Raw genomic sequence first — 22770 nt, 5'->3', positions numbered from 1 at the left:
AAGGTTAGGGTTAGGTTCAGGGTTAGATTTAAAGATTGGGTTAAGGTTTTAGGGTTGATTCATGGTCGAGGTTAGGCTTAAGGTTAGGGTTAGGTGTATGGATAAATTTAAAGGTTGGGTTAAGGTTTTAGGATTGATTCATGGTCGAGGCTAGGCTTAGGGTTAGGATTAAGGTTAGGGATATATTTAAAGGTAAGGTTAAGGTTTTTAGGGTTGATTCATGGTCGAGGTTAGGATTAAGGTTAGGGTTAGATTTAAAGGTTAGGTTAAGGTTTTTAGGGTTGGATTTAAAGGTTAGGTTAAGGTTTTTAGGGTTGATTCATGGTCGAGGTTAGGATTAAGGTTAGGGTAGATTTAAAGTTTAGGTTAAGGTTTTTAGGGTTGATTCATGGTCGAGGTTAGGATTAAGGTTAGGGTAGATTTAAAGTTTAGGTTAAGGTTTTTAGGGTTGATTCATGGTCGAGGTTAGGATGAAGGTTAGGGATATATTTAAAGGTTAGGTTTTTAGGGTTGATTCAAGGTCAAGGTTAGGATTAAGGTTAGGGTTAGATTTAAAAGTAAGATAAGGTTTGAGTTAGGGTACGATTTTAGGATTGATTCAAGGTTAGGCTAAAAGTTAACCTAGCCAGTTTCTTTTAAGAGGAACTTTTAGAGAAACTGGAGCTGTATCGGTACAATTGCAGGTGATGTTGCTATGGGAACATGAGCATGTTTTGATGGAACAGGTTTGCCCAGTTGAAGCGCAGTGTTTTATACTGTGTTGGCGTGTGTTTAGCTCTTCCCAGCAGGATGGCACCGTGTGTAACCTGCATGTTCTGAGCGTCTTTCATGCTGAGTTGTGTGTTCTGCCCTGCAGGTCATTTCCTGCTCTGCTTTTAGTGGGAGGTCTTTGAGGTTCTGCTGGATTCTGAGACGAGGGGGTGTGAAGCAGGTGCAGAGAAAGTTTGTATTATATTAAAAAACCCATTAGAGACTCCAGGTTGCACCCAAGCCCCCCCCCCACCACAAAAAAAAAAAAACTAAAAAAAACTATTGTCACAATTGTTCAAGAACTGCGCTTTCCTCAGAGCATGCTGGCTACTCTGTGTTGCTACATCCGCAGTAGGTGGCTGACTTCACATGTAGTGGAGGAAGCATGTGCTAGTCTTTACCCTCCTGGTGTTGGGGCATTGACATTGATGGAGGAATAAAGCTGAATTGGTTGGGTAATTGGCATAGCTTAAAGGAGAAATAAATACAAATTACTTTTGGTGTAGTAAAACTGATAAACAGTACTAAAATGATACAGCTCTCCCACAGTTTTCAAAGATCCAGTAATTTTTTGCTTTTTGCCCAGCACTCTTTACAACGGGCAGGAAATCCACTTGCCCCTGCAGATAAATCACTTTTTCCACTGTTATCCAGACTCAAAATAGTTCCGCACCTCATTGGTAGAATCTGGAGAGCTCTTGACATTTAAAATGAGGCATTAATCCCTTTAAATGTTTATAAGAAGCTTTAAAAAAAAAAAAACAAATTTCACTCAAGCGGCGCCTGGAAATTGAGGTATGCGACAGGTTGTAATCAGTGGTTTTTAATAAGCTTCCTGTGCACTTTTTAAAGTTATTAAAATTGAGTGCTGGGCAAAAAGCACAAAATTGCTGGATCTTGGAAAGCTGTGGGAGAGCGGAGGTGAACTATTCAACAAAGGTTAGTACTCTTTATCACGTTCTACTACACTCAAAGTCAATTTTACACCGGAGTTCTCCTTTAATAGGTTAGAAAAGTACCTAGGCCAGTGTGGGAAACCTGTGTCTAATCAAACCCAAACCCAAGGTCACTTTCACACACTTGTTAATTAAAAAAAAAAGCTCAAATAAGTGTTTTTGTTAATGTACATGTATTTAATTGTATGTATTTTTTGTGGTATTCAATTTGTTATTGATAATTGTGTAATTTCAGCAGTATTTAAACAGAACACCAAATTTCTTCTACTGTGATATTTCTATTATAGATTTCTTCTGGAGTTCTACAATTTCTAAGTCAGGCTAGAAATGTGTTTTGTGTAGTCGTGTAACATTTTTTTGTATCTAGTTTCCCCCTTTTTGTTATATAATAATTTCCTCATTCTGTTGATCTCATTTGATCACAAATATTGATTGAAATACGAATTGAACGAATATTGATCCTTTTGGACAGTGGTGTATCTTCTCAGTAGAGCTAACATGAATGTAGAATTCATGAAAGCTTTACCGATAAGTCTAATCCTCTGGTATTCCTGGCCAGTACTATGGTGTAGTGAGCTCGATTTCAACTTGATAAACTATTAATATCATAGAAAAGCTGCTCATAGAACTTTTTCAAGCACATAAAAAATATTGCCTAGCCTGAGGCTGGAGGCAATATTTTTCAAGGACATTGTATATTTTCTGCAGCAGCTCATTCCCTTTCATCCACATCAGATATTGACCCAGTTATCATTCATTTCTGCTTTAAATGTTTAGCGGAATTTACAAATTCAGACGACTGAAGGCACTCGTTTTTCTGCTCACCTCTAATTGCTGGACGAACAGCATCGGAGACCCCACCATGATGGAGACCACCCACACCAGTCCTAAAGATGGAAAACAGACATATATAAAAAACACAAATATAAAGAGTGTTCAATTACTGCTCTGTCATATCAGTTCAGAGTGCTGCCAGGAACTCTCGTCATACACACTTCACATATATCTGACAGCTGTTCACATTTCCCAGCTCTTTACGTGGGTGGGCTTTAAAAGCTGCTGCCTGATTGAAATCTTTCAGAACCCGGCCCACATAATTGAGGTGGGGGTGTGAGGTGCAGAGGCCATGGGCCGACCTCATTTTAGCACTGGAAGCCAAACGTAGTTTACTAGTCTATCAACAGAAATGGAAAAAGTTCAGATAAATTATACTGCAACCTTTTTTTTGCAGAAGTCTATCGCTTCAGTGAAGGTTTGGGTACTACTTCACAATCTAACACACATAAAAAAAGAGCACATATAATGCTATAGTGAACAAGAAATAGTCATGGAAAACGAGAACAAGGATGACAATCGATCAAATTTTTGTACCAAGCACTACGTTTTTTAGTCACATTGTAAGAGAATTGAAGAGGAGAAGGACTATAGACAAAAAGAAACAAAATAAAAGGTGTGGTTTTGTGAATTTATAAATGTAAAACTGTTACTTTTCTAAATGTAAGTATGTAATATTGTTTGTTTTTTTGTAATTTGTATAAATTTTAATTAAAAAAAGTATGGGTATTGTATCTGAGTCTCACTTAATTAAAGGAGCAGAGAAACTATACTATAATAAAAGTATGGGATCTGTATCACAATCTAACTCAATTAAAAAAACAGAAACAGTAATATAGTGAAAGTATGAATTCTGTATCACAGTTAAACCCATTTTAGAGAGCAGAGAAACTATACTATATTGAAAGAATGGATAGTGTTTCACGATATACGGTATCAGATACTGTACTTCATTGAAAGTATGGGTTCTGTGTCACAGACTAACTAATTTAAAAAAGAGCAGAACATGTACTTCAATGAAAATTTGGGGACTGTATCACAATCTAACTCAATTAAAAGAGCAAATAAACTATACTATAGTAAAAGTATGGGTGCTGCATGATAAACCAAATTAAAAAGAACAGAAACTGTACTTCAGTGAATGAATAGGAACTTTCACAATATAACTCATTTAAAAGATCAGAAACTGTGCTATACTGAAAGTATGGGTACTGCATCACACTCAATTAAAAAGGCAAAGAAACTAAAATATTTCAAAAGTATGGTCACTGTATCACATTATAACTTAATAAAAAAAGCAGAAACTGTATTTCAGAGAACATATAGATTCTTTATCACAGTCTAAAATAAAAAGAGCTAAAATGTGATTCAATAAAAGTTTGGGTACTATATTACTCATATTAAACGAGGAGAGAAACTGTAGTATAGTGAAAGTATGTGTACTGTATTACAATCTAACTCAAATTAAAAAGATACAATACTGTAGTGAAATAATAGGTTCTTTAATAGACTAATTTAATAGACTAACTCTATTAAATTAGAGAAACTGTAGTATAGTGAAAATTAGTTCTGTTTTACAGTCTAACTCAATTAAAAAGAAAGAAAAATGTACTATAGTGAAATAATGGTCACTGTATCTAATTGTAACTTAATTAAAAAGCAGAAACTGCACTTTAGTAAAAACATTGGTACTGTTTCATAGTGTAACTCAATTAAAATATCAGAAACTGTACTTTACTGAAAGTATTGGTACTGTTTAATAGTCTAACTCAATTAAAATGTCAGATACTGTACTTTACTTAAAGTATTTGTACTGTTTCATAGTCTAACTCAATTAAAATATAAGATACTGTACTTTACTGAAAGTATTGGTACTGTTTCATAGTCTAACTCAATTAAAATATCAGAAACTGTACTTTACTGAAAGTATTGGTACTGTTTCATAGTCTAACTCAAATAAAATATCAGAAACTGTACTTTACTTAAAGTATGTGTACTGTTTCATAGTCTAACTCAAATAAAATATCAGAAACTGTACTTTACTTAAAGTATTTGTACTGTTTCATAGTCTAACTCAATTAAAATATCAGATACTGTACTTTACTGAAAGTATTGGTACTGTTTCATAGTCTAACTCAATTAAAATATCAGAAACTGTACTTTACTTAAAGTATGTGTACTGTTTCATAGTCTAACTCAATTAAAATATCAGATACTGTACTTTACTGAAAGTATTGGTACTCTACCGCAAACTAACTAAAATAAAAGAGCAAAAGGTATATTGTAATGAAAGTACGACTACTGTATCACAGTTTAACTCAATTAAAAGAGCAGCAAAGAAACTATACTATATTAAAAAAGTATGGGTACTGTCTCACGATCTAACTCAATAAAAAAGCATAAACTATACTATGGTGAAATGATGTGAACTGTATTACAATCTAACTCAATTAAAAGAGCAGAAACTACAATCTAACTCAATAAAAAAGCATAAACTGTACTTTATTTTTTTTTTCAGTTGCCTTCTATGATTTCTGCAAGCTCTGCCCATGTTTTCTTAAGTCTTATTTAGAGGAATTTAAAGTGCCATGATGTCAAAGTTGAGTTTCGCACTAGAGAACCGTCTCCACCTCACACTACAGGAAGCTGAATTGTGATAATTAAACTACTATTAAATCTACAATTCATTTTCCATTTAGAAAAACTTGATTGACTGATTTTAAAACACTGGGAGCTAAACTGACTGCAAGGTATGAGGCTGTAGTGTTAGTTCTGCCCTTCCTGGGTCTGAAGGTTGAGCTCATATACAGTTGTGGTCAAAAGTTTACATACACTTGTAAAAAAACATAATGTTATGGCTGTCTTGAGTTTTCAATAAGTTCTACAACTCTTATTTTTCTGTGATAGAGTGATCGGAACACATACATGTTTGTCACAAAAAACAGTCATAAAATTTGGTTCTTTCATAAATTTATTATGGGTCTGCTGAAAATGTCACCAAATCTGCTGGGTCAAAAATATACATACAGCAACATTAGTATTTGGTTACATGTCCCTTGGCCATTTTCTCGGCAACTAGGCGCTTTTGGTAGCCATCCACAAGCTCCTGGCAAGCTTCAGGTCGAATGTTTGACCACTCTTCTTGACAGAATTGGTGCAGTTCAGCTAAATGTGATGGTTTTCTTGCATGAACCCGTTTCTTTAGCACTGTCCACATGTTCTCAATGGGGTTTAAGTCAGGACTTTGGGAAGGCCATTCTAAAACCTTAATTCTAGCCTGGTTTAGCCATTCCTTTACCACTTTTGATGTGTGTTTTGGGTCATTGTCTTGTTGGAACACCCAACTGCGCCCAAGACCCAACCTTCGGGCTGATGGTTTTAAGTTTTCCTGCAGAATTTGGAGGTAATCCTCCTTCTTCATTATCCCATTTACTTTCTGCAAAGAACCAGTTCCACTGGCAGCAAAACATCCCCAGAGCATAATACTACCACCACCATGCTTGACAGTAGGCATGGTGTTCCTGGGATTAAAGGCCTCACCTTTTCTCCTCCAAACATATTGCTGGGTGTTGTGGCCAAACAGCTCAATTTTTGTTTCGTCTGACCAGAGAACTTTCCTCCAGAAGGTTTTATCTTTGTCCATGTGATCAGCAGCAAACTTCAGCCAAGTCTTAAGGTGCCTTTTCTGGAGCAAGGGCTTATTTCTTGCACGGCAGCCTCTCAGTCCATGGCGATGTAAAACACGCTTGACTGTGGAGACTGACACCTGTGTTCCATCAGCTTCCAAATCCTTGCAGACCTGCTTCTTGGTGATTCTTGGTTGACTCTTGACCATCCTGACCAATCTCCTCTCGGCAGCATGTGATAGCTTGCGTTTTCTTCCTGATCGTGGCAGTGACACAACTGTTCCATGCACTTTATACTTGCGTATAATTGTCTGCACAGTTGCTCTTGGGACCTGTAGCTGCTTTGAAATGGCTCCAAGTGACTTCCCTGACTTGTTCAAGTCAATAATTCGCTTTTTCAGATCCACACTGAGCTCCTTTGACTTTCCCATTGTAGCTTTTGTAGCTGAGTCTAATCACTGGGTCAAATGACCCCTATTTAAATGGGCTCATGAGAAGTCAACAGCTGTAGTCAATCAGAATCACTTACAAGAAGTGAAGAGGCCATGACATGAAGCTAATTTGATTGACACAACTCGCTACATCACCAAAATTGACAAATTTTGTTGCTGTATGTATATTTTTGACCCAGCAGATTTGGTGACATTTTCAGCAGACCCATAATAAATTTATGAAAGAACCTAATTTTATGACTGTTTTTTGTGACAAACATGTATGTGTTCCGATCACTCTATCACAGAAAAATAAGAGTTATAGAACTTATTGAAAACTCAAGACAGCCATAACATTATGTTTTTTTACAAGTGTATGTAAACTTTTGACCACAACTGTATCATAAAACAGCAGTAATGGAGTAGCAGAATTTGATTTATTTACTGAACGAGCTGAAGGCGTCTCACTGTACCGCCTGTAATAGAGCCCTGTCCTGTAACTCACCCAGCATTTTATAAGCACGTTTGGGAGTGTACTGCCTCTTCATTTTAAGGGGATGGACGATGCCCTGGTATCTCTCCACAGCGATGCAGGTCATGGTGAGGATGCCCGTCACTATCGCTGTGGTCTGGACGAACGGGACAGTTTTACACACCAGGACACCTACAGGAGAACAAGAGACAAAAATCATCAGTCTTTATCAGAGATAAACTACTTAGTATTGATATGAACAGACATATCAAATGGTAAGAAAACTACAGATACTCGTCTGAATCCATCATAACTCTATTCTATATTGATTTCTGTAAAAAATTCTGCTGTATTCTAATTACATTTGAGCCCTTTAAATAAATAACCATATACAGGCCTATACAGACAGTTCCTTTTTGGAGAAATCTGTTATTTTACAATATTACAATTGTATCTTAATTCACGAATAAAGAAATGGTTATATGGATATTTGTTGGAAGGACTCTAGAGATTCACCACTGATTTACAGAATCGATTTGATTTGTGATATTAATTCATTTAGTAATATTTCAGCTACACTCACAATTTTTGTTTAGATATAAATGAGATTGATTACCTAAGGTTGAAAAATGCTAACTTGTTTGCAAAATGTTAATAGGATAGCATACATTTACTGGCACATAGTTTATCTAGCATAGCAGGCTTTAGTAACTTAGGTGAGAAATAAAACTTGTCAATTACGTTATCTTCTCTAAAACTATGGCACGTCTTGCAACTGCTGGTCTGAAACTGCTGGCTGCAGCTGGCTCTCCGGCATATTGACAAACTTATTTCAAAGATTGATCTTGGGTTGAATATGAATCGATTTTAAAACATTTACATGAAGATCAATTTGAATCCAATTTTATTTTTAATTTCTAAGTTTCTCCTATTTTTCTCCACAATTTAGGTTGTACCACCCATTTTACTACTACTCAGCTGAATGTCCCACATCTCAAGTAAGGCCTCAACACAAAGAGGGTGAAGACTAGCACACCACCTCAGCCACCACGTCTTTTACAATGTAGCATTGCTGATTAGCCAGTGCACCCCGAGGAAAGCGCAATGACTGTTTTGATATGCCTTGTGCTAATTGACATCACCCTAAGAGTGATGAGGGGAAAGAGTGCCATATACACACCCAGCGAGCGAGACTCAATTATGCTCTCTCAGGGCTCTGGCTGATGGCAAGCTGCATGACCAGGATTCGAACCAACAGTCTTCCCCAGAATCAAATTTTAAAAACTGTATCTGGGTAGAGACTGCTACACCATCTACCTATAGTTCAGGACTTCAATGGGAGATCTAATATACAGATTAACCTACATAGAGCCATTACTGACCTGGTATCAGTATCAGATGTTATCCTGACATAAGATGTCCGTCATCTAACGTCATGAACAACATTCAACTTGAAATTAAGGTCTATTGACGTTGCTGGCCAGCTGGGTGAATTTAATTAAAGGATTTTACTTTGCAAAACAGGGAAAACACATTTTTAATCAGTAAAATATATACTTTCTTATAAATTCTGCAGTATCAAATGAATAATCATGGACAGACCATTTCCCTTTGAGGGAAAAAAGTTATACTTCAATATAAAGACTAACAGTTTTTAATGTAAAAGCGTTGTCCAAAACAAATAGAATAACTGATTTTAACCAAGGGAGAAAAAAGTCGATATTTGTTTTTTGTTGGAGGATCTATAGGGCTGTGTATTACCACTGATTTACAAAATCAACAGAAATACATGAAGTAGAACCAAATTTTTGGCCAACCCACCCATAACAGTACTGCAGCTTACCAGGGGGCCATATTCCAAAATTTAAAACCATTGGTATAGGCTTAATCAGTGTGCATGTATAATACAACACATCCACTTTACATTACTCTCTGTTCAAAATTTCAAAATATTTTTATTATTAATATTACTGTTAATACTGATCATATTTTTAGGTATAGAATTGTATTGATATTAGGTTTGATACCCAGATATAGTGTTCTGCATGTGTTGCGCCCTTGAGCAAGGCCCTTAACCCTCGCTGCTCCCCAGGCACTGCTCCCCTCCACCGCTCTAGACAAACTTTTTTCCGCAAAATCACTGTTGTGTGTCTTCTGAGTGTACTGACTAGTGTGTGTGCATGTGTGTGTTCACTGCACGAATGGGTTGAACGTGGAAGCCAAATCCCATCTGTGCCCAACACAAGTATAACATACATGGTTGTCTTGTCTTGTCATGTCATGTCTTGTCTATTTCTTTTTATTTGCACTCACCGAACTAGCCCCGAGTTTAGAAATTGATGTGGGCTCAAAATAAACTGGTCTGCTTGCCAAAAACATGATGACGTATCTGAGTGGTTGCTGTGCAATTCGTCTTCTTTCGATGTGAAATAATGTCCATTAAAAAGCAAAATAATTATTAAATGTGCAATAATTACCCAAGCGTCTAACAAGCGAGTGGCTGAAGCGCTGTCCTAATTGCTTTTAGAGCTATTTACCAGCCATAATCCTTAATTACGGACCCTAAACAGTCCCCCGGAAGCACATTTGGCGTGCACTGGGTGTTACCATGGTAATGTAGCCCAGAATAAAGAAATCCAGTGTGTGTAGGGGGATAGGAAATCCAGGTTTAAAGAAAGCCACATTAATCCGGTTTGGTGAATCAGGCCCGAGGTAGTTGATAAACACAAGGAAATGGCACAGGAGCTTATTTTTGTGAATATGAATGAATAATGAATAATATTAATTAACATTGCAACACTGAAGAAGCATAGACCTATTCTTCAAGAAAAATGTTTATTAAGAACAGCTACACACAGCGCTGCAAGCCAAATGAGGACAAGTGGAGGAGCTTGTGTGTGCGCCAAGAGCTGTGTGATTTAGGGGTGGGCGATATGGCCCTAAAATAATATCACGATATTTCATGGTATTTTTGCGATAACGATACTCTTGGCGATATAATAAAACACAAAATGAAAATAAATAGTTCAAGAATACTCTACTGCAACAAAATGAAAATTAAATGTTTTTATTGCATAATAAGTGAGTTCTAACAGAAGTCAATGATCCAGAATGTCAAGATACTAATAATGAACTCTAATTATCTCCATGTATCCATGACTAAAGTAAAATGAATGATACTGAACAGATATAATCTGTCTCCAGTAGATATATAATGGGAAATGACAACAGTGTGATTTTTTCTTTTGCTAAAAACAGTAGTACCCTGATATAATAATTAGGGGTGGGTGAAATGGCACAATATTTCAGGGTAAAACAGTTTACGATACTCAAAAAGGTTGTGCAATATGATATTGCACACCCCTAGTGTGATTATAACATTCTTACCTGTGCAATTAAAAAAAAAACAGTTTGATTTGTTACTTAGCTATATTGTAATTATCACACCATGGCTTTACATACAATAAATATAGCATCAAAAAACAGACGCCTACTTCACAGACCATTTTCTTGAGCCAAAGTCAGGTCTCAGGTCGGGTCAGGTTTGCGCAGAGAATCTAAGCTCTAAACAGCATCCTGTGGGCAGCATCTTGTTCGCAGCATCCTGTAGACAGCATTCTGTCACCTCTGATAAAGAACTAGAACAGGGGTTCTTAACCTGGGGGTCGGGACCCCCCAGGGGGTCGTGCCATACTTCCAGGGGGTCACGTTTTCTCAGCTAAACTTGAGACAAATCAGATTTGGGCACTAAACTGTTTTTCAGAAAAAAATCTGATGAAAAGTACTTGAAATATAAATTTACACCGACAAGCGACGGAGAGGATTCACGACTGCAGTGTGGGGTATGTAGCTAAGAGTGCTCTCTGCATGATTTCTGGATTTTACTGTTAACAGAGTTCCCAGCACTAAGTTCAATGGCACTGAAAAAAATCCTCCCCTTTGGATCAACATTCTCTTTGAATCTGGATTTTTTGCATGATCTAAAAAACAAATACAGAGCCTGTCTCAATGTAAAAAGGTGATTTGCGCCTGTTCCTGAGCCCTACTAAGCCATGCATAGAAAATATTTGTGCCTCAATGCAGGCCCAACCATACCAACCATTTTATTTGTGCTGCCAATGACGGGGGTCGCAACATTTTCTGGAGAATACAAGGGGGTCGCGCCGTTAAAAAGTTTAAGAACCCCTAGACTAGAAGATGACAAACACAAATTGTGCAACAGCAGATGAGCTTCTACCTCTAACTTTATTGTCTACTATAGTAGGCAGTGTGTAGAGACAGTGTTTAAAAACTCCAGCAGCAACACACAATAACACACCACCACCATGTTAGTGTCGCTGCATTGTTGAGAATAACCTAAAGCACAAAAAACAGCTGCTCTGTGAGGGTCCTCTGGTCCACGCTGGCTGCAAGATAATGACCCTAAACATGTGGTCACATCTACTCAAAAATGCTTCACAAGCCACAAAATCAAGCTCCTCTCATGGCCATCGTAGTCCTCAGACCTCAAACCGATAAAAAAGCTGTGGAGTTAGCTAAATGGGAGAGAGCACAGGAGAAGATCAGGATGATTAAGAGGCCTTATGTTTAAGGGGAAATGGTGGAAGATCCTTCTTTCTGTATTCTCCCATCTTGAGATTTTTTTCTGTGTGTTAGTATTTTCTTTGTTTTGATAGTCATTGATTTTCATTTTCTAGTCTTAGTATACTTTGATGCTTTGTTAATTTTCCTTAAGGCTTCAGTCAAAACCAGGGATGGCAAAAGTGGTGCCTTTGGGAGATTGAATGAAATGAACCAATTGATTCTGAAAAAGATTCGATCTTGTGAGACCTATTACTACTACTACTACTACTACTACAGACTCATACTTTCCCTCATGTAACCAAGCCTTAAATGTTTCTAGCCAAAAACAACAACAACAACAAAACAGATATAAAGCTGGCAGTAAAATGTATTTATTCTGGGTCTGGTAGCAGTGTACTACCTGTGTCCAACTACAGCTGGGTTTTTTGACTGAAGCGTTTCTTTTACTCAGTAGGATTTTAGTTAAGTTGCAAGAATAAAATTTACAGTGACATTCATGAAAAAAAGAAGAAAATATATATATAAAATGTGCACAGTCACATTTCCCTGAATTCCCCTTGTACAAATGAGACCAAAACCAAATTTACTTGGTGAACTACATGAAACAGCCCTTTAACCATAAAACCATGTGTTTACTCATGAAACGGTTACTTTTCATAATGGTCGTGAAGCATGTAGAAAATGTTTTAGAACAACACAACTCTGATTTAGAAACATTTGGGGCCAACAATTCTAAATTCAGATCAGCTGCTTTCACTTAGGCAAGTACCAAAACATGAGAAAATATTTGAAGGTGTAACTTAATAAAATCTGTTTTGGGACAGTCACATGGCTTTTTCCTTTGTTTTGATACAGAACTGTGATTCAAATTATAATTGATTTGGTTCAAATCTAAGCTTTGAGTTTTACATCACTAATATTTTTTTGGCCTTGATAGTGATTTGTTTTGATTTTCAATATTACAATATTGACAATAGTCGATACAATAACACACAGTACAAGGCTGGCTAAATATACTGTGTACAGATGAAACCAAAATTGAGTTGTCTGGAAGGAACACGCAACACTATGTGTGGAGAAAAAAGGCACAGCACACCATCATGACGGATTGAAGTCATCAAGGAAAAATTAGTTCCCAAGTTAACCAAGACATTTTGCAGGAAAACTTAAAATGCATCTTTCCGCCAACTGAGGCTCAACAGAGGATGGATGATGCAACAGGACAACGACCCAAAACATAGAAGTAAATCAACAACCGAACGGCTTTAACAGAAGAAAATTCGTCTTCTGCAGAGTCCTGACCTCAACCCAATTAAGATGATGTGGCATCATGACCTCAAGAGAGAGATTCACACCAGATATCCCAAGAATATTGCTGAACTGAAACAGTTTAGTAAAGAGGAATGATCCAAAATTCCTCCTGACTGTTGTGCAGGTCTGATCTGCAGCTACAGGAAATGACTGGTTAAGGTTATTGCAGCCAAAGGAGGGTCAACCAGTTATTAAATCCAAAGGTTCACATACTTTTTCCACCGTCACTGTGAATGTTAACATGGTGTGTTCAATAAAACCATATACAAACATATACTTTTTTGTGTGGTAAGCTCCAAGCCTATTTTTACCATTTTCTGCCTGAAATTACATACTCACATTTGAAGGCTTATCACTCCAATATTAAATTATTTAGAGTCAATTCTATGAATTAATATTACTTAGAAGCCTTTACACAATTCATTTAAGGCATTTTAATTATTCAATTGAACATGTAATGGCCAAAATATGGTAAAAACCAGGAAAGATTTTAGGCGCTTTCCAGATTTTCTATTAATTTTTTTTATTTTCAGACACATAAAATGAACTATTTATATGGAACAAGGGTTTTGACAGCTCTATATTTTACTATAGTGTGTTTACAATCATCATATAAAATTTTAAACTGCTACCTATTACTGGTTAGAAGTTATAGTGATTTGAACCAGTAATGGTCTTTTCTTTCTCCAAAGGACTGGAAACTTTATAAGAATAAAAAATACCACTATTATAACTCATTTTGCAGTAAACTCTGGGTTTTTGTGTGGTCTACTCATATACAAACAGAAATCCGCACTGTCTCTTTAAGAGCGGTTGTTCTGCTGAGTGGAAAGTCTATTAGAGTCAGTATCTATGGCCAAGCATCTCTCTTCCTTAGCCTTTCAGCTGGCCGAGCTCGCCACCTGATTGGCTGAGAGACCTCATTCTCATACCGTCATGTCCAGTAGGCTCCGCCCTGTCTGGCTGTGGGCCAGAATCGGCGTAGCGTCGAATAAAATGCTTTTAATTCGGAGGGTGAATCCCATTTCTCCCCTTGGCCCTACCCCTTACCCCTACCCCTTCTTTTCGAGTGTAATCCTTCCCCTTGGAACGGAGTTACAAGGGGAAGGGGTAAAATCCTACCCCTAGGAATTGGGACAACCCTTCAAGCACCCGGTGAAAGGTGAATCTTATTGAAAATAGCCTCCATAATATACTAGAAATTGTATATCACACAGGTTCCCAACACTGGTCCTGGAGCAGGTAATGTGTTACAAAAACAATATAATGTGCAAGAATATGGGTCCTCAGTGACAGAGGAATCACTGGTATATCACAATGACGTTTGTCAATGAACAATAAAAACATAAATAAATAGCACTGATTTATGACCAGGCTACTAGCGGTGGTGTGTAGGTGACCCTGCTGGGCTGATGTGATGATAGCAGTGGAGCGCTAAAGTTCAGTAGCCTAGCTGCTGATTAACTAGTTAACTTTAGGGCATTGTATGTGTTCAGAAAGGGGGCAGGAGGTGCAGAAATTAATTAATATTGTCCATTCCTTAATTCCTCTGTGATGGGGAGCTGAAATTAGCTCTGATTATTTTTTATTTGATTTATTTTTTCTGTTCCGCCTTAAATGCTGTAGCGCCTGCCGTCTGTTGCACCATTTAAGGTGGAACGGGAAAGTTAGCTAGCTAGCTAGCTACCGAAACGAACTACTAGCGAACTTTTTATGCTTGTTATGAAGAATTCAGCCATAATACATCAAAACTACACAATAAACTAAGGCAATACAGTGCTAATCGTAATTTTTAACACGGAAAATACTTGCATTTGTGGGTTTCTTTGGTCGCTTGTTCCGCCATCTTGCCAGTCATTCTCATACCCCTCGGTACGAAGTGTGGGTCTGGAAAATCTCCGTTTGAAGGGCTAACTAGCCCTACCCCTTACCCCTACCACTTCATCCTAACGGGAATCGGGACACCTCTACCCCTTGACGTGCACGCGCAAAACAGAGGGGTAGGGGTAAGGGGTAGGGCCAAGGGGAGAAATGGGATTCACCCGGAATTAAAGTTAAGATTCCGTCTCACATTATTCCTCGCGCGGGGTGGATATAACTGTGGATTATAGGAGACTGGATTGATGGATTTTCTTGAGTCTGGGCTCTTTTTGAAGGTAAGAGAGTGGGGGAGCCGCTGGTGGGTGTTGGGGGGGTGGGGAGTGACTGTAGGTAAATACAGGACCAAACCTGTGCATTTTTCAACTCTGAACACGCGCTGCAACGCGCTCTTTCAGCTCTAATTCAGGGACCGTCCTACACTAAAACGGAGCACAGTTTCGGAATCCGGAGAGCCAGACGGTTCGAATGGTGTATAACATGTCCGCATTCGATCAAATATGGACGTCCGATAAACGGAAATATGAAAATTATGATTTAATATTTTCATAACCAAGGCATATTTCGCCCTAAATGTTTATTTTCTGAAAGGTGATACAGCTAAATAGGCTATATAACTGAAAAGCAGAGATTCTAAGCTTTAAAATGGTATATTGGGTGTCTATATTGAACCTATAAACACAGCCAGATATTAAATATCATATTTTTCTGGCCCGCCGGCGGGCCAGGGCGTGTTAAGAGGTTAAGCAGACTGTATTTCTCTATTGTGTCAGAACACATTTAATGGCCAATTAATGCTGAAATCTAAGTAAAGGGTTGACATACTTTTTGTGCAGTGTAAACCTGCTTTAACACAGAACACTGAATATTTGTGCCTGCGCCTTGAAACTGCGTTTCCAAGAGGACATGAAGTGCAGATGAACATGTAGTAAACTGACTAACACGGCTGTGAGTAGTGAACGCAGCACAGACAGCGTGTGTAAACAGCATGAAGCAGCAGAGACAGTGTTTGTTTATAGCTGTGGTAACTAATTAGCGTTATTTGGCAAATATCTCAGATTAAACTGCGCCTTATCAGCAGTTTAGCTCAAATAAAAGGAATATATTTGATAGCTGGGTCGATCTAGACCGGAATTACATTCTCAACACAAGTGAACCGCTTGTTTGGGACCGGACCGAGACCACCTCCTCTAGCAGGTTTAGGTCCGGTTGTTTTAATCCACACCCAAGTTTTCATACCGGCTTAATAGAACAGAAAAAAGGGTACAAACGACCCAGAATCCGTTTTTAACCAGGCCAAATTTTGCGAAAACCCCTTTAAAAACACCACCAGAACCATTTGACACAGAGCTTCCAGACAGGCTAACGATGCACAGCTGCAGCAAATTAAATCATTAGCCTCCAGAGAACTGCTTCATTTCAGTCTGAACTGGCTTCCAAACAGGAAGCATAAGTAAACCCACTGACTAGCTTTAGCGACGTTTTACTATGTAAACCAGTAGCCTATTCACACAGCCATCTCTGTGCTAGCTAACGCTAACTGGCTACTTTAGCTCAACTCGGCTAACGCTAACTCATAACAGCTACAAGAGAACAGCAGCTGAATGCTGCTTTTCTTCAGGAACTATTACTCATAGTTTTAAAACTCTAGAACAATGTTTTGCTGTAGCTTAATCACTCAGACATAAATCTAAATGCAAACAAACAACTAAACATGGTGTAATTCTTAGTTTCTCCAATAGCAGTGTTAACATTCTGGAGAGAGAGACAACAGTGCGTAAAATGTTGGTTTAATTTCAGCAATTTTGTGCATTATTATTGTTGTTATTATTATTATTATTATTATTCAAAGGAAAAAAAATAAATATTGACTTTATATATCGGCCATCTGTTTTTTGTGCTCTCTAAATATCGGAATTGGCATTGTAAATAAAAAAAAACGATTTCTTCTGTAACAATTTTACAAACAAAAAGAAGACAATTCTGAACAAACATAATCACTGCCCTTTCCACTGGTCAGTCTTGCAGGGGAATAAACAAATAAAAATCTAAACAAAATCACAGCTACTGTCTTTTCTCCTGAAACAACCTTCACAAAAATGAAACAACCAGGACAACAAAAATGTACACATCTATAACTTTTCTCATAACACCCAAACAAATAAAATCCAACTTTTATGTTCCTTTTATTAAAACAAAACCAATGAATTGTTTCTCCTGAAACAATCTGGACAAATAAAATGACCTTTTCTCTTAAAACAATTCTCCAAACAAACAAGCAAAACAAATGCTATCTGCTGTACCTCCGCTTTAATGTGTTACTCTTTTGAGGTAAAAGGGATGAAACTAACAAATCCAAACAAACAACAATTAAACAAACAACAGAATGACTGCTTTTCCTTCTGAAACAGTTTAAATTTAAGCTTTAAAATGTATCAAATCACATCTATTGTCTTTTTAATAAAATATTAAATATAAAACCCCTAAACAATCAGAATTTCTTTATTTTCTACTGAAACAATCATACAATTTAATAACAACTAAACAAAAAAACTAAATTTCAGAATTTTCCTTTTGAAACAATCCTACTAAAAAACTGGCTTTACTCTTAAACATATCCACTCAAACATACAAAGAAATAAATGCTGTTCTATGCACCTCCACTCCATTATTATATTTTTTGCATTATTAAAGGGATTAAATAAACAAATACAAACAAAAATCCAAATTCCAAATTTGTTCCCAACAAACAGCCCTCCAACAACACACAACAGAATCCTTCAAGCAAACAAATAAACAAAAACTTAACCACAGCCTTTCACCTAGAGCAATCTCCCAAACAAACAAATGCAAAAAAAAAACTGTCCGCTGTACATACACTCCACAATTCGAGATTTAACACTGTTAAATAAAAACAAAAATTTTAAAACAAAATGCAATAACCAGAGATGCAGAGCTTAGTAGTGAGTTTCACAAATTAAACCAACTAAACAAAAACTGCTGATTTTCTCAGGAAACAATACTCCAAACAAACAACTAAACAAGAACTCAACCACTGCCATCCAGCGATTCCCCCAAAAAACAAATGCAAACCAACACAAATGCAGCAGCTTTCCAAACAAACATTTAGCAGATATTCAGAGCTAATGAGTGAGGTTGACAAATTAAACCATCTAAACAAAAATAGTTGCTTTTCTCACAAAAGAATTCTCCAAACAAACAAGCAAATACAAACTCAACCATCGTTGTTCTACTAAAGCAGTTCTCCAAACAAGCCAACACAAACAAAAATGCAACAGTCTTCCAAACAAATACTCAGCAGAGATGCAGAGCTTAGAGTGAGCTTCACAAATTAAACAAGCTAAACAAAAACCCACTGAACAACTGCTGCTTTTCTGACTAAACAATCCTCCAAGCGTACAATTTAACAAAACCTCAACCAGAGCTATACTTCTAGAATAATTCTCCAAACAAACAAATGCAAAAAAAGATTTTTTTATAGAACATCTATTCCACTGTTAGATGTTTTTAATTGTGAAAGAATTCCGAACAAAACGCAAAAGCCCTCCAAACAAACAATTAGCAGATGCACAGTTTAACAGGGAGATAAGTGAGGTGCACTAATTAAACAACTAAACATAATTGTTGCTGCTTTGTTGTATTCCTACAAATAAAACTGAAAATGAAACAAAAACACAAGCCTTGCATTCTCTCATTAAACAAATCAAATAAATTCCTCACAAAACAAATAAATTATTATATAAAAAAGACTGATCAACAAAACAATCTTGCAAAACAATCTTCTGAAAACAATCTTGCAAAAAGCAAGCAAACAAGCATTGTCTGCTGCATCTCGGTTCCTCTATTTTAGCCTTTACATAGTGAAAGAGATAAAACAAGCAAAAATATGACAGCTTTCCAAACAAACACTCAGCAGAGATTTAAAGCTAAGGAGTGATGTCCACAAATTAAATCATCTGAACAAAAATTGCTGCTTTTCTAACAAAACAATCCTCCAAACAAACAAACCACTAGACAAAAAATAAACCACTGTTATCCTCCAGACAAACAAATCCAAACAAAAATGTAACAGCCTTGAACAAGCTAAACAAAAAACAGCATTTTCTCATAAAACATTCCTGCATGCAAACAAAATGAAAACTCAACCACAGTCTTTGTAGAGCAATCCCCTAAAACAAGCAAATGCGAACAAAAAAACCCTGACTGCATCAGATATTTGGCATTGTGAATGAATGAAAACAAACAAATCCAAACAAAAATGCAACCACCCTCCAAACAAACATTCAGCAGTGAGGTTTACAACTTAAACCCACTGAACAACAATGGCTGCTTTTTCACTAAACAATCCTCCAAACAAACAACTAAACAAAAAACGTAACCACTGAAGTTCTAGAGTGAACAAACAAATGCAAACAAACACAAAGTTCACTATTAGATTTTGCACTGTGAAAAAATTAAACAAACCAATCAACAAACAAGCTGCAAAAAACTTAACTAAACAAGAACTCCTGTGTATTCTCACAGAACAAACAAACAAACAAACTCAGGTGTGTGCTGTACCTCCGCTCCACTGAGAGGAGATGTTCTGCAGGAGGGTGAAGGGCACGCAGAACACTTATTCTCACGAAAAACAGATTTAAAAGGGTTCACACTTGAAAAATTTCAAAAGGCATTTAAATATAAAATTTCTTTTTGTTATGCAAGACTAGGGTCTGAACTTTTTAGAAATACTTTTTTTTTTTAATTTTATAATTTTTTTCTGTATATTTTGCACCATTTTAGTCAGTCAGAGCACACACATTCTCAGTACCGCAACATGATAACACAGAACAGATATGGTTTAAAAGTTACACATTTGTTACTTTTTAAATAGATATTATTAACAGTTGTGCTCATATGTGTATATAACCCAGAAAATATTATATTTATAAGTTTCCCATTTTTTTTTATTTTATGATTTGTCTCATTACCGCAACAGATTTCATGATTCATGTCCTGTCTTTTCAGGATATTTAACTGAAAAATTACATGTATAATTTCTTATTTAGTACAGATGACCTATGAAGAAATACAATTTATCCAAATACCATTATAAACTAGAATTTGTTTTATAACAGTAAAATAATTAGTAAATAAATATGTGTTGCGGTAAAGAGAATGGTGTTTCGGTAAAGAGAGTCAATGTTTCGGTAAAGAGAGTCATTACAAGGATTCCTACTTAATTAACAATAACACTTTACACAACAAACACAGTGTGAATGCTGTGAATAAATAACAAATTCTAATGATGTACTTCTTGAGTTTTGTATGGAGTAGTAATATTGAACAAAATGTGGTATTTGCTGTTGAAAATTATTCTCAGTAAGACTCAAGCTGTGAAAATATCCTATTTTGAACTGTGTATTTTAATAAAACAAATTTCAACATACCTCATTAGACATAAATTCCTTAAAACTTTAAACATCACTGTATAACTAAATTGAAATGGAATGTTTAAATACAAAATAAGTAATTCAACATCTCATAAAACAACTTTTTTATTAAGTATTAATTTCATGACGGATATAAACATCAATGTACAACTAAGTTGAAATTAAATATTTAAGTATGAAACAAGCAATTCAACATCTCATTAAACATCTTTGTATTAAGCATTAATCTCATGAAAAATGTAAACATCAATGTGCAACTAAATTAAAATTAAAGATAAAATTAAAGAAAGTTGTTTAATGAAATGTATATATGTGTGTATATATATAAATTTCATATATATAATATATACATTTCATGAAACAACTTTTATTGTTATAAACTGTTAATAAAGGTTGTTTCATAAAATGTGTATATATATATATATATATATATATATATATATATATATATATATATATATATATATACACATATAAACAGTTTATAACAATAAAAGTTTATAAAAATAAATTTCATGAAACAACCTTTATTAACAGTTTATAACAATAAAAGTTGTTTCATGAAATGTATATATTATATATATGAAAATTATATATTATATATATATATATTATTATTATTATTATTATTATATATTATTTTTATATCTTATGCGGAAGTTATATGGGTGTCACTGCCCTGCTACATAAATCTGTTTTTTATCTGAAATTGCATCATGTATTGTTTTATATATTGTTTATTATAAGTAAATAAAGGCTTTTTTATGAAACAATATATATATATATATATATATATAAGTTCATGTCACTTAAAACATTAATTTCTCTTTACCGCAACAGTGAATCTCTCTACCGCAACAGGCCTTAAATTGTTGCGGTGTATGAGAAGGCTGTTGCGGAGTATGAGGGACCTTAACCTTCTTTGATCTCTGTGGGGCCACCATGATGCCTGGCTAAACTTTTGCTAGCTTTTTGTATTTAGACTTTAAAAACCTTAAAAATTCCCAAAACACAATAACATTTTCATTTTTTTAAACATTAAAAACTAGCTGTTTCGGTAATGAGAAACAAAAAGTTGTGTATGCTCGCTGACAACCAAGTTTTTAACATTTATCTGGAGAGGTATAAAATTAGGTGCTTACCTGGTAGCCATCTTGGGTGTCATACTAAAAGGTGTCCCCGCTCTCAAAATGGCTGTTTTTTTTCTGTTCCTTGTGGTCTTAAATGGTGCTTGAAAATTGTTGCGGAGGCTGAGAACATTGGTTCTGACCAAAGTTATTTTTCTAAATATTTTCTTTTCTTTTACCAATGAATTCCAAGTAATACATTTTTATTGACTGTAACAATTTACTTTATGAGATACATTTAAGTTTTTTATTATTTATTTATTTTAAATATTAAAATTGTGTAATTGAAGAGCCGAGATTCAGCAATGGACGCGTTGCGGTACTGAGAATTTCACACTAAATTATAAAAAATACATAATTTAAAATATCACAATGTCTACTTTTAATCACTTCCAATATAGCCTTTGATGAGATGTTTATAAACCAGTGTTTCCCAAATTGATAGCATTTACCTGTTCATCACACTCCTTAATGCCACCTCATTAGTCTGATTTCGTGAGAATCACCCAGAAGAAGGTGATGAGCAGGTCGCTGAGCGCGAGCGAGCACATGAAGAGGCTGGAGGCGCGCCGCGCGGCTCCCTCGCGCGCCAGCACGCACAGCACCACGCCGTTCCCCAGCAGCGCGAGCGCGAAGATCGCGGCGTAGGTGAGCACGAAGGCGGTGCGCGCGCGCGCGGGCAGCTCGGGCGTGTAGACGAGCGGCGGGACTCCGTACGCGCGGATGAACTCGTGGCGCGAGAGGTTGTAGCGGCGCAGCAGGTCGCGCAGCAGCTCGGGCGTGATGCGCGCGACGCTCGCGCTCGCCACCGTGGACGCGGCGGCTGTCATGGTGCAGCGGCGGTACCGGACCTGATGGAGTGCAGGGAGGCACGAGGGGTTTTCTGTTTCTTGTAACCCTCGTGTGAGGAGCAAGTGGCGCGCGCGCACAAGGTTGGAGTGACCCCAGCACTCCCGCGCTGATCTGATCTGAGCACCACACGCGCTCACATACATCTATTTCACCCTCTCACTCACTCACTCTTTCTCTCTCTCTCTCTCTCTCTCCCTTTCTTTCTCTCACTTTTACGCGCGCGCATCCTCTCCCACCCCTCCCCTCTCTCTCTCTCTCTTTCTCACTTACTCCCATTTTCTCAGTCTTTCTTGCTCTCTCACCTCTTTCTCTCTCTCACTTTGTTCAAAGCAGCTGTATTGTTATGACCATAATAATATATATTTGTTATTTAACCCTTAATTTAATCAGGAAAGTCATTAAGAACATATACGTATTATTTACAATAACAGCCTGACAAGTAGCAGAAGCAACCTGGGAAAAAGGTACATCAAGAACAGACAAGGATAAAAGGTGA

The 22770-nt window shown here is 36.6% G+C and overlaps 1 protein-coding gene across 1 annotated transcript in view; it reads right to left on the bottom strand.

The window, feature by feature from the left end:
- qrfprb (pyroglutamylated RFamide peptide receptor b) overlaps positions 1 to 22418 on the bottom strand; it is a 33821-nt gene extending 11403 nt beyond the window's left edge. Inside the window, exons 1-4 of the mRNA XM_007235442.3 lie at positions 21935 to 22418; positions 19424 to 19475; positions 7103 to 7261; positions 2532 to 2593 (exon numbers count right to left, since the gene is read on the bottom strand). Of these exons, the coding sequence (XP_007235504.2) occupies positions 2532 to 2593; positions 7103 to 7261; positions 19424 to 19475; positions 21935 to 22417 (756 nt within the window). The 5' untranslated portion in view covers position 22418. The remainder of the gene's footprint in view (positions 1 to 2531; positions 2594 to 7102; positions 7262 to 19423; positions 19476 to 21934) is intronic.
- Between the last annotated feature and the right edge of the window lie 352 nt (positions 22419 to 22770).

This window comes from Astyanax mexicanus, chromosome 15 (genome assembly GCF_023375975.1).
Source record: "Astyanax mexicanus isolate ESR-SI-001 chromosome 15, AstMex3_surface, whole genome shotgun sequence".
In the NCBI taxonomy this organism is placed as follows: Eukaryota; Metazoa; Chordata; class Actinopteri; order Characiformes; family Acestrorhamphidae; genus Astyanax; species Astyanax mexicanus.
This window is presented reverse-complemented; position numbering and strand designations above follow the sequence as displayed.